This window comes from Lonchura striata, chromosome 22, assembly GCF_046129695.1.
Source record: "Lonchura striata isolate bLonStr1 chromosome 22, bLonStr1.mat, whole genome shotgun sequence".
Taxonomy (NCBI): domain Eukaryota; kingdom Metazoa; phylum Chordata; class Aves; order Passeriformes; family Estrildidae; genus Lonchura; species Lonchura striata.
This window is the reverse complement of record NC_134624.1, coordinates 6,996,122-7,009,124: the sequence shown is the minus strand read 5'-3', so window position 1 is coordinate 7,009,124 and position 13,003 is coordinate 6,996,122. Positions and strand designations below refer to the sequence as shown.

The 13,003-nt window shown below is 45.4% G+C and overlaps 1 protein-coding gene and 1 non-coding gene across 8 annotated transcripts in view; both read right to left on the bottom strand.

Annotated features, from left to right (window-relative positions):
• Positions 1-691: 691 nt before the first annotated feature.
• The window catches only part of PRRC2B (proline rich coiled-coil 2B), a 46,508-nt gene continuing 34,196 nt past the window's right edge, over positions 692-13,003 (bottom strand). For 6 of the 7 annotated variants that reach the window (XM_031506326.2, XM_031506327.2, XM_031506325.2 and 3 more), the window contains 9 exons: positions 12,408-12,512; positions 11,621-11,813; positions 10,324-10,421; positions 9,565-9,692; positions 8,735-8,972; positions 7,160-7,336; positions 6,395-6,486; positions 5,769-5,889; positions 692-5,372 (listed from right to left, as the gene is read on the bottom strand). In XM_031506326.2, the coding sequence (XP_031362186.2) occupies positions 5,232-5,372; positions 5,769-5,889; positions 6,395-6,486; positions 7,160-7,336; positions 8,735-8,972; positions 9,565-9,692; positions 10,324-10,421; positions 11,621-11,813; positions 12,408-12,512 (1,293 nt within the window). In that variant the 3' untranslated portion in view covers positions 692-5,231. The remainder of the gene's footprint in view (positions 5,373-5,768; positions 5,890-6,394; positions 6,487-7,159; positions 7,337-8,734; positions 8,973-9,564; positions 9,693-10,323; positions 10,422-11,620; positions 11,814-12,407; positions 12,513-13,003) is intronic. The other variant, XM_021543515.2, reaches the window with a different exon arrangement.
• LOC116184250 (small nucleolar RNA SNORD62) lies at positions 11,310-11,392 on the bottom strand. The gene has a single exon (XR_004149008.1). It is a non-coding gene; the product is annotated as a small nucleolar RNA SNORD62 (small nucleolar RNA).

The following is a 13,003-nucleotide window of genomic DNA, read 5'->3' as shown; positions in this document are numbered from 1 at the left end:
GCCGGGACCAACACTATGATCGGGACTAGAATCGGGACTAGGACCTCGGCCAGGAAGAACAGTGCCAGAACCAGCACTAGGACTGGGACCAGCACTAGGATCGGGAACAGCACTAGGGCCAGGATTAGGATGCGGACTCGGACCGGGGCCAGCAGGAACAGTGCCGAGACCAGCATTAGGGCCAGATTTAGGATCAGCACTAGGACCGCGGGATATGGCGATCTAGGACTGGGATATGCCCAGGATCAGGACTAAGACCGGAACCAGGCTCAGGCTGGGACCGCGCCCAGGACCGGTACCCGCCGCCCCTCACGGCCCCTCCGGCGCCGCGCGCGCGGGGGGCGTGGCCTCGCCGCGCTCCACCCGCCCCTACCTGCGGTACCGGATGTGACGTCAGACGCACGCATCGGCACGTGGACCAAGGCAACCGGAAGTGTTGCCATGGCAACGCCCGGCCTCACCAACATGGCGGCTGCGAGGGACCCGCCAACACTCGGGCACACGGCCACAACCAGCGACCCGGCCGCTGGGGCTTTCTTGTTGTGTGTTTTTTTTTTTTGTTTGTTTGTTTGGTGTTTTTTAAGTTTTTTTTTTTGGGGTTTTGGTGGTTTTTTGTTTGTTTTTTTTGCGTTTTGTTTTGGTTTGTTTTGTTTTTATTAACTAAAATAACCAGACAGTGGGACCAGGGGAATTTGAGAAAAGCATAATCTGCTTTATTTTTTTAATTTTTTTTTTTATTTAAATAAGGAGAATTCTTTCATATGGAAAGAGCTAATACAATCACATATTTGAAAGGAGAAACAATAGGTACTGAAACGAGGAGAAGGGCAATAAAGAAGTGTGCCGCAACTGGCCTGGTGATTCCGTGATTCGAATTCCGGTCCGAGTTAAGAGTTTCCAAAAAATATAAACAGGTTGCACGTTACACAATTATCCATCGTCTGCCCTTTCAAATATCTGGTCTACATGAAAAGACAAAGAGAGGAAAGGCCAAAAAAAATTTACTATACAGGTCATGAAGTTAAAAGCTTTAAGGAGGACAGTATCCCCTTGAGAAACAACAAATGCAATTTTTACAGAACCAGAGGGAGGATTCCAGCTAAGGACAATGCCTCGAGACATGCTAAAGGGTGAGCGCCTCACTGCTGCAGCTGTGATTCCTGGGGGACAGTCAAGGACATCTGGAGCAGCCAGAACAAGCCACTAAACCCAAGGGAGTGTCTATGGCCACTGGAAAAACTGGTGGTCTTTGCATTAAAATAAACAACAAGAATAGCTGGATTCTGAAGCAAAAAAGAGACAGCTAAATGCACCTTTTCTGTCCATGTGCCACAACTAAGCACGCTGGTGGCTGTCGTAAATTAAATTTTATTCACAAATAAAACTTTCTTACGAAGAAACTGGGTTGCTGAATAAAAAATAACCAGGAATTAAGCTGTGCTTAGCCAGCCTGGAGCAAAAGGAGATGCAACAGAAGGAGGTCCTGGCATGCAGGGGTGCTGGCTGCAACGTGAGAATACCCATCTATGAACACTCAGGAAGCACAGGGCAGCTCGTGGCTTTGCAGCATTCCTGCAAGGAAGGTGTTGATGGAGCGAGCGCCTCTGCGTGAGCACCACACACACAACGGGCAGCAAACACATCCAGAGGTGCTGCCACTGCACAGCTGGCACAGCCAGGAGCAAGCTATGGAACACCAACAGCAATGCCTGTGGCACTGGTGACTGTGCTGCTTCTGCTTGTCGTTTAAAATACACTGGAGTGCCTTTTTATGCCCTTTTTATTCTTCCAAGACATCAATGCTGATTTAAGAGTTAACAGCAGAAGTGGTGAGGGCAGCAGCGCTGACTGGAGCTGCTGGCCATGGCTCACTGTGCAACAGGGAACTGATCACACGGGTGCTTCAGACCCTCTGCTCACAAAGAGCAGCAGGGGCAGCCTCTGAACATTCCTGCTTCTTGCTGGAAAGATGGGATCCACCTTTCCCTCCCACTGCACCCTGCACCTTTCCCAGCAGGAGGGAATTTGGTAGCTGACTTCCAGTCAAAGCTAAAGCAACTCACAAAGGAATAAATCAGCAATAAATCAAGCCTTCAATATGCAGACAGCAAGCAGAAGGACCCTCTGTAACTGCATTGACACATTCTGTGCATCTCCATCCTCCTCTCCACACCGGATTTTTATCAGCATTCCAGCTCCCTTGGCTTTTCTGCTCCTTTGAGGATCTGAGGCGTTTCCTTTTGACTCCAGAGCACCACAAACTGCACTAACCTTGGACTAGCTTTAAACAAACAAACAAACAAGCAAAAATATATGCCAGAGAAGGATATTGCACCGTAGAAATTTGGGCTCTAAAACTGCTTTCCATCACACAAAACTCCACTAAGTGAGAGAGTCTTGCCAACTGCAGCTGACAGTCACGCAAAGTTGAGAAGTGGAATGAAGCTCACATGCATTTCTTGGCCTTTCCTGCACAGAATAATTCAGACATAATATATAAATAGAGCAGTGAAACAATTACTTTTTCACCTAGACCTACAACATCAAATACGTATAAATAAATTCTAGTGTTTTATTCTGTTGGGGGGAGGAGTGGAGGGATTAAAAGAGAAAGAAGGGTGACCTTTTTCAACAGGAAGTTTTGTAGTTCTGATGGCATGTACACCAGAGGGACTGCAGTAACTTGGATCTTGCAATAACCCAGTTTCTCCAACACGTTTGACCATTTTGAAGTCACACAGGTGGGAGGAAGGAGGTTAGTGTCTTTGTAAAGCTGAAGTAGTGTGTCTAGAGTAGGGAAGAGATGAGGAGGGCTCAGGTAAGTCTCTTTAGCCATTAGTTAGATTCTGGGCTTGTATTAGCTAGGGCCAGCTGGGCAGAAGGATAATAAAAAAAATCCCAAACAGACAATTCCACTGTTAATGGTATTTCAAGGGAGAAAATAGAAACAAGGGTGGGATGACTTACTGGAGGTACAATCTTTGGAAAACACTGGGAGCAGGACTAGCAGATGAGGATGCAAATCTGGGAGATGTCTGAAGGTTGGGGAAATATTTGTCACTAAATCTCAAACCCTGTACTTTAAGGAGGATGCTAGAGAGATGCTGGCACACTCTGCTCTGAAATTAAAATCCATAAAACCTAAGGAAAAAAGAGCTCTTATTTTTTCTTAAAGTACCATCCTATCCCTTTCCCTTCAGGTTCTCTGCCATGTTCTGTGGGGACACCTATGGAGAGGGGACATTACTATGCCTAAGTTAGTTTAGGTTTCTAAGCTCTTTAAAGCTACTGTATAAAAATCATATTTATGCCTAGCTTAAAACTTCAAATGCATCCTTACAAAGTTACAAAGGATCTTTTTCCAGACAGGGGAGGGGTGGGGGGGGAAAAAGCAAACGAAGAAACAAGAACACCTTTCAGATCCCTTCCCCAATACATTCTTTGTTCAAAATATCTTCTTTGGAACCACCACCAAATGACTTTCTGCCACCCAGAAGAGGCCGACACACAGCCCGTGAGCAAGCTACCATCTCCAGAAACAGTTCTGTCCCTCACTTCAGAGTGACCAGCCTACTTTACATTTTGCAAGAGCTAAACAACAAAAACCAAGTTAGCTGAAAGTAGTTTTTACTTTAGACTACCATCAGGTGAAGGACTCCAAGCCCTTTCAGGAACTTTTAAGTCCGTCCTAAAAAATCTACGTACACACACACACACACACACGCACACGCACGCTCACAAAAACCAAAACCAAACAGCCAAAGAAATAAAACCCAACCTCTCCCACTGGGATCTTCCTTGTGTAGATCATCAAATACTGGAGAGGAGTGGTGAGGTGACGATGCTGTACACACACTATATGCAACTGCACCAGAGTAAAGAACCCTTTGCTGTTCACCTGGGGAAGGAGAGGAGAAGGATGATTCCCAACTGCCTCTGTAACCATGCACTTCCAACCTAAAACAGGAGGTTCCAAGTGTGCCTTGCAGAGGGGCTCCCTTACCAACGTATTACTATGCAAATTTTACAAAAGGCCATGGAATAGAGGAATAGAAAGCAAGACTCAGGGAAAAGAGCAAAGCTTAGGAGAGCAGCCCCGAGGGATGAACACAATATAGGACAAGTCTCAGGAGACACGAAGAATTCCAGCAGCCAAGGCAGGGAGCATGAGAGAGCATCACAACTACAAAAAGTAGTCCATACAGACCCGTTGGCTCTAGCCAACTCTTCTGACCCACGTGCTGTGAGAATTTTTTTTTTTTCCTAACAAACATTACACTTTGTAAATCTATGATTTACATTTTGGCGTGTGTTTTGCAGTCGCTAAAAAAATCCAAAACGCACAAAAAGGAAAAAATTAAACACCTAGATCTGTATGCGCTTGCAACAGAAATCTGGTGGTTTGGGTTTTTTTCCTTAAAATGAAAATGCTAAATTTTGTTGTGCACCGAGCACCCCGAAGCTGTGTGGAAGTGGTGCAAGTTTCAGGATTTATGCACTGATGTACTATGTGTCTTTAGTACACATTTCTTCCTACTGCAAGCACTGCTTCTATCTTAAAACAAAAATACTGAAAAATTAACAAATGTTGTATCTGTCCTGTTTTTTTTAATCGAAGTCTGAAAGACTAAATCATCTGAGGAAATACACCCAAACAAACTCGAACTCTCAATATAGCACAGAACCATATACAAAACTAAGCAGAGTTTTGTCAGAACATCATTTTAACTGAAGGGAATTCTCTTCTGAAAGGAATGAGGAAAGCAGAAAGAAGGGGGAGAATGAGAGAACATATAAAAGTTCTGCTATAAACAAAGATACAGCTTTTTTTGTAAAAACCTCAGCTGCCTTTAAAATGAAAAACCTCAAACTAAACCCCTCTCCCCCAGTTGCCACTCTGCTGAGACAGAAGCAGGGAAGGAGAAGGACGGGCTTTGCCAAGTGAGCAATCACAGCTACCTGTGGATGGGGCATGGGGAGGGGGAAATAAAAAAAAAAATGGCTAAAGCCACTTAAAAGTCACATGATTGGTTTGTTTTAAAGCAAGCAGGTCAATGTCATATCCACTGTTTCAAACTGCTTTGTTGGGAGAGGGGCTTGAATGATGTTGCTGTAGTCAGTCAGTGTGGGGTGGGGATAGATCTGGTGAGATTTTCAGGAGATCCAGTGGGGTCCAGTCTAAGCTGTGGTGCCTCTCAGGCAGCAGGACCAGCCAGGCATCAGAGGTGCTCCTAGGCCTTGCTCTCCTCCACTTTGACTGCCTGAGGTTTGATTGCTCCTGTGCGCACTGGCTTCATCTGGTTTGTGGAGGTTGTTTCTTGCAGCTTCACTGCTCCCAGACTGGCTTTGTTATCATCCACCCGCTGCTTTGCCTTTTGACACAAAAACCAAAGCATTAGCTAGGACAGACACCTCTAGGCAGGCAGAACAAGCAAACTGTGACCACCGTTCATGCAGGACATTGAATTTGCTCCTCTAACACCTCACATTTAAGGATCTCAGTGTATCACGTATTTGGCAATCCAAGTAACTTAGAAAAACTCCACAGCAGAACTTAGTAGAAATTAGTAGAACTAATTTCTCCTGACTTTCAAATCATACAGAATTACTCCTGGACTTGGTAAAACACCCACATACCCAGGGGAAAACACTAACTCTCACATGGAGCTTCAGTACACAGGCCTTTCTGCCTCTGCAGCCCAAGGCCAAGAACAACAGTGTAGAAGAGCAGGTATTTTTGGGCTGTACAAAGACCTCAGGTACACTACCTGCTGTACGTAGTGTCCTTGCACAGAGCCCATGCTCACTGCTGGTCCCGACGGCTTCCCGCTGGGGCTGGCAGAGCTAGGCCTGGAAATCGAAGAGTCGACAACATTCATGGAGTAAATTCTACAATGGAATGAGAGCCTTATTCATGTGTGAAAGAAAAAAAGACAGCAAAGCAGCAACAGACAAGGCACAAGTCTGTGCTGTGCAGATCAGTGAGCTCCACAATGCAAATGACAACACACGGGTCGGTTAGGAGAAAAAAATAAGTTTCCCAAAAGCCTTAATGACCTGATATGTCTAGAATGAGCACTCCCATCTTCAAGACCATAAATATTTATTCAACGATCATCAGATTTCCCACCTTCACAAGGAACAAAAGCACACACCAATTCCAACCTGTCTCTGAGATTCAGTGAACAAGTAACTTCATGCACCTCCCACAAAGTACCAGGACAGATGCACACACTGGCCCACGCCCAGCATGAAAGAATGACCATGCATTTAGACACAAGTACTTGGACTGCAGTGAGCACGTTCTGGACATGAAAACCCAGGTGGATCTCGTGCAGGGATGATGGGTGTTTCTCTCCCATCTTAAGGAGCCCAAGTTGTGTGAAGGTCTCACCTGTACGTGTGTGGGGATGGTACTGACCCTCCGGAGGACATGCTCTGTTTACCATCGGAGAAATGAAACCCTTTCATTTCCATCTGGGAGGACTACAGAGGAAAATGAGTGAGAGAGAGTATCATCTTTGCATTCACAAATCACTCATTACTTCATATAAACACTTAAGCCAAATGTTTGCCCTTCTCCCCATCATGCCCATTTAAAAGAAGAAATATTTTTCAGGTGAAGAAAGTGAGGCTTGTAAGTGAAATAATCTGTTGGTATTAAAGCACCAAGCCAGCAGCACAAGCAAATACAGAACCTGGCAGTTAACTGCTGTGCTCTCTCTCCCCTATAATAAGACAAACTTATGATATGAATCCATCAAACCAGACATGACATTAATATACCTACTCCAATGGACAAGCTTCACAACAGAGTGAAATATCTGGGCAGTATTCCAACTGTGTCTGGAGCTCACCACCCCTCAAGCACTCTGGGGAAACCTGTGTAAACATGTAATAAAACTGGAGACTCCAAACTGGATCAAGGCAGGATGTGGCTCCCTGGAAACAGAATGACGACCAGCAGCAAAACCTGAAAACTGCTGGCTCGCACTTTGGAGATGAGGGGAAAAGGGTTCCTTCATTTTAACAGCAATCCTTGGCTTGGATATTTAAGGATCCCAAACAAGCCACTCTCCCCTTTAAAAAGCAAGGAGTAAAACTTCAACGCAGGAGGGGTTACTGAATGCCATGAGCAGCACCAGGAGTTAATCCTTACCTCCCTGCTGGCAGCAAGAACAGAAGGCTGGGATCCAGGAGGGAGGATTCTTCGGGGAGCTCCTACAGGCAGGTTTTGCCCCTGAGGAAGCTGGATGGACTGTGGCAGAAGCAGGGGCTGCTGGCCAGAGCCGTAGCGGGGCAGAGGCAGCTGGGAGCCAGGCACAGGCATTGTCAGCTGTGTGACAAGGACATGTAGTTACCTTAACGGCAGTAACAGTCTTGTGTTTGACATGCTGCCTCCCAATACCCTGAAAGCACAGCCTTGCCAAAGGGAAGCTCCCAAACAGCGCAGTCTGGCACAGAATAAAGGCAAATGACTGTAACAGAGGGACTTTCACATGGAAATGGATGTTCTGGCAGGGCTGCCAACACCCTTATCAGCTGCGTTTTTAACATGCCATCAAGTTAACCTAACTGCCCTTAGATGGGGGCTGTCCTCCATTCCTAGAGCCCAGTTTTCCAGTCTTCCTCATGATCACTTCATGGGTCTTTTTTTCCTTTCATACAACGTCAGTGTCAGTGCAGTGTCAAGTGCTTTGTTTTCACGTTTGAAAATCTCCTACACTCTTGCACCAAAACATTCTGAGGATTGGACCTCCAGAGAAAGGGATGGGGACTTAGGCTCCATGTTTCACAGTGAGCTTCAAACCAATGATGGACATAACTAAGAGCAATTACAAAAAAATACTGTAGCTTGGGGCTGAGGCACCTCCTGTTCCCCCAGATTTTCTCACAATTGCTGGATTTGGGAGGTTCTATCAACATTTTAGAATAAATAAATAAACCGATCTAAGGCTGGCAACAGAAAACAAGTTACTCGCTTATGATGGATAAAGCATTTCTTCAAATATTTAGTTTGCCAGTGTTCTCTGTATTTTCCTCACCTAAGGTTACTTTCAGGATTAACTCTTTACGTCAGTCACAACATAAAAATCCCTCTGAAACAAAAAATAAACCTTAACAAGTTGCACAAGATAAACGTAAGATGAGTTTAATAAAATTATCAAATTTCTCCAGAGAATCAGAGCACATGCCCACAAACACAGCTATGGTCACAGTAGAATTCAATGTTTTTATGTGAACCATGCTTTATTAAAACATTTTCACACATTGAAATTCCTGTTAGGATTCTGCCAAACAGATCAGCTGAAGTTGTAAATAAGACTTGGACGACAAATGAACTGAGAAGACGGATGGATGAGCCTTTAATACAAGTTCCTAGTTGCCCTGGAAGCTGAGGTGATGGGAGAGACGATTGGGATTTGGCTCTCAGAAGAGGTGCTTTTAGGACAACCATTGCATTCATGGCCTCCTATGCATGCAGCACTGGAAGGTCTGACTTCCAAGTGACAAAATGACGTCTCAGCAGGGACAGACAAGGTATGAGCAACCATCTCATTAAATAAGGTGCTGCATATGTGAAACCATGGTTCACAGAACAGTGTCTCGGGGAAATCTTCCGCCTCTTTACAAAGAGTTTAGTTCAGACAGACATGTTACAACCCATCCTCAGAAACAAGTGGCTGTGAATAAGCCTGGACCAAAGGAGTGGCTCGCCAGTCCTGCTCCTAACCTGTGTGAGCTGAGAGTCCATCATCTGGGAGGCTCCCATACCAGCCTGGTTTATTTGCCCCTCATAAACCAGTGCCTGGCTTCCGTTCATGGGCTGATAGGGGGACCCAGACTGGGTTTTCACCACCTCCAAGGGCTGCATGCCTGGGAAGGCGGAATATGGAGGTTTCAGAGCTGTGCCTCCTGTCAGGACCATGGTGCTGGGCTGGGACAGACTGGGGTGCATGTACACCTGAGACCTGCAGGAAAAAAACATGCTTCAGTCATGATGCACAAAACCTTTGGAGACTGTACAAACACACCCTGCCAAACTGTATTTGGCCTGCCATCAGTTCTCAGGCAACTAAACTGACAGCTTAGAAATAAGCTGTGATGCCACTTTCCATTTTAGTTACCAGGATTTTTTTACTTCCACTCTTAAGCTTTTACAACCACGTCCCTGTGTTGCCAAACTGAACAACATTGTGTAGTATCTAATATTTATGTTTCAATTTCCCACACAACAACTTGTGGATTAGCAGTGAAGGGAAGGTTCAGGTTACCTAAAGTCTGCAGGAATTTTGCAAAGCAGGAAAAAAACAGGAGTTAAAGATTCCAACAGCTCTAGCAAATAAGAAGGGTTTTTTTACACCTCAGTGTTTAGGCTTTTGAAGCACTAACTCAGATTTTTCAGTCTCATGCTCCCTACACTGGCACTGTTATAAGGGGAAGGAAACAGCATTTGAACAAAGAGGAAAGTGAAGATGAGTGTGGGGTATCTGACCACTGTACACAGACATGAAGAACATTAAGAAAGCAAGCCACAAGGAAAGGAAAACAGGAAGCATTTACCTGAAGGGCTGTATGGAGCTGTACATCTCCTGGGACTGGGAAACCGGCAGACCACCCCTCAGTCCAAGCTGAGCTTGGGCCTGTAAGGATGTGTGGAGGGAAATGGGAATCTGTTGAGCAGCAGCAGCCTGCAGAAGAAAGTGAGTATGACTGAGAGGTACAAGAGGAGTCAGAAACTCTCCAGGGCTGTTAAAAACCCATCAGTTTCCAGCATGAGTCAATCTGCAGTGACAATTACCTACACTGGACCTTTGGCCAGCCCTGCATCGTTCCCCAGATCAGCAGCACTGCCAGGGAAGACACTGCCCAGGCACCCAGAGGTTGATGCCTACAAGAGGCATTTGATGAACATGAGGGAACCAACATGCTCTTCACATAAAAGCAGGCAGTGACAATCCCAGCTCTCACCTGCCTGTACTCCACCTTGAAAGAGCTCTCTCCAGCCCTATCAACATCTTATTTACTAGTGAAGTTACTCATTATTATTGACTGGCTGGGGAATTCACTGAAAGTCACTTCCATCTCACTCAGGCCTCAGCATCTGCTTCAGTTAAAACCAGTCCAAGGGCACTGGTACAGAAGAGGAAGAGCTCCTAAATTCCCTCCCTTCAGTTCCACTAACCCCTGACACCCACTGGGAAGAAGCATTCAAGGAACCTAAAGGGAGACTGGGCTATGAAAGTGAAAAATTACTCATTGTTTCTTAAATGCCACCATGAAGAATCCTTGAAATACTTGGAAGCTGTACTGCTCCCTTACCTGTTGGTAGCTTTGCTGCTGAGGTATTGTCTGAGGGACCAGGCGGGGCTGACTTGCAAACACATGGCCATCCAGATACAGGGGTGGAATATGGTTACCTGGACATCAGAAAAGGCAGGCTGTAAATTCAAGGTACAGGGAAGATACAGGCACAGTAGACTGCAGAGATCTGCAGGTCAATACTATTTCCTACCTTTCAGCAATTTAACAAAAACATAGTACCCATTCAGAAGAGTCAGTAAAGCTCCTAAATCCACATACCAACATCAGCAGTAGTAGGATTGCTAAGAATTAATCATACCTTCCTGTCAGAGGCTCAATGTAAACCCAGGTTTCCCACCTCCACAAAAGAGTCAGACACTAGCAGCTCAGAAGCTGGTAACCTGTACGCTGATCTAAATGCCAGAAACCTGCTCTGCAATCATCTCATCTTTACAGCTAACACAGACAGAAAGAGCCAATACAGCATTTAAGACCTTGACACATGAGATCTAAAAGCCATATTCACCCCTAGAGTGGGACCAACTAGTAACTGCTGTGCCACTCCTGTGCTTTTGTGCAGATATGAACCACAGAATTTAAGCAGGAAGATTAGGGTGGTTAGGAAGGAAATCACCTGACTTGGAACAATCTGTTTATCAAAGGGAAGCTAATAACAGTCACTACACATGTCACTCTGTTCCTGAACTGAGACATGAGAAAGACAGTGCATACATGAGAACTCCTTTGGGACCCAGGAGTCATCCTATGGAGAGAATCCTGGTACATTTCCTCTTTCCAGATACTCTCCCTAATTACACACACTAACATAACTGAGTTAAGCTTTTCCTTTAACTAAAATACAGCAACACCTTCCCCCTCCCAGACTTCTGTGAGCTATAAAAGCCAGTTGTCGTTTTGCTAAAAGCAAAGGGTGCTCAGAACCTGTGACTTCACAGGCAAAACAAGCAGAGGAATGGCTGATAATGATATTGGGACTGTTGAAGCCTCTCAGCCAGAGGTCTCCTCCCTTCTATTCTACTGGGCACACAGTAAAGGGTAAACAAGATCTATTGAGACATCAGAGAGAGACTCGCCACTACACAGGGAGCACTGTCTTAGTATTAAACTTTCACCAGTCACATTCTTCAAAGTGTGGATACAGTCCCTCTTTCTGTCTTGTCTGAGTTGTTAAGGATCTGTCAAATATCAGCCAGTTACTCTACACAGAAGCTCTTCTCACCATGCTCTCATCTACCAGAACCAGAGCATGACTCTCAGATCAGACACAGCAAATGCTGCTGCAGTTTGCAGGTACCTGGAATAGATGCAGAAGGTGCTACAGAGGCAACAGGCATAGGAGGCATAGAAACTCCACCAAAAGAGCTGTAGCTGACACCGTTGGAAGCTCCAACACTGGAAGGAGGCTGGATGCCTGAGCCTGCACCTCCTGGGGAGTTCTGTTCTGGTAAACTCGGAGAGTTTTCCCAAGCTTTACGAGCAGACTCCATCTATGGAAACAAAGAACAATAACTACAGACAGTTCAAATGGGGAGGACATTACCAAAGCCTACAGTTGCTCATCTGTGTCCTATGAGCTCAAACTCCTTGCATTCTAGGCATAGTGGAAAGCTTACCCATCTGAGGTCAGGGGGTTCTACAACAATTTCTAATGGACAAAAATCCTTCACGAACACTCAAATCCCTTGGTATTTGCTGAACTTCTTGGGTTTGGGATGGAGGTGGTTTTTGGTTTGGTTTATTCGGTTCTCTTGTTGTTCTTGTTTGTACACTTCGGTGGGTTTTGTTTGTTTTTTCCCTCTCTTTACACCACCAGGCTCCCCAGGATCCCTGAGCAGCCACGTTACCCAGTGTGAAACAGAAAAGCTCTGTTGCACTTGGTTTTACAACTGGCAAGGACTTCCTGCATTCAGGACTTAAAACACACACCCCTACACTCATGTTGAATAGCACATATGCACAACTTTTACAAAAGCTAATTAAAGTTTAGCAATACCTAACAAAAAATACTCTGGGAAAGATCTCCCCACCCTCAGTACTCTGCCCACAGAGACATGGCATCCACACACCTGCAGCTTCCTTACCTTAAGAGTAAGGTCTGCAGTGGGGAAGGACATGGGGTTCAGGCCAATGCAGCGCTGGAGGTGATGATCCCTTCGCAGGATGGGAATGGACTGTGTTAACCCTGCCTGAGGGGAGAGTCATAAAGGTGAATATTTGTGAGCTTTTAGGAGAAAGGTATGAGCCACTAAGGTGACAGAGATTCAGCTGGGCAGATCCAGTAAGTGCACATCAAAGAATTCAGTCCCCAAGGGTACTGCAGGAGCAAAGTACCACGTTCAACTGGGGTTCATTCTGCTCTTGCAATAGAAGAAGCTTTGGTTATGTGCAAAGACACCCCTCTATGCTGAACTATACCAGCTTCCACTTCAACATCAGTTTGATCCAGTAGCTTCCATTTGCAGAAGAGTTCTCCTTCCTGTCCCATATTTAGAAACTACCTAAATTTCAGACAAAACCTGTTTCTGAAAAGAAACACCCTATAAGACAAATCTCCAAAATCAAAACCAGACAGCCTACAAACCTGAAGACATTTAGTTCAAAAGCAGCTTTGTGCATGTCTCACATTGCTGTCTACAGCTGAGCTACCAGCTGGGCTTTTAGTGTGCTCACTCTTTCA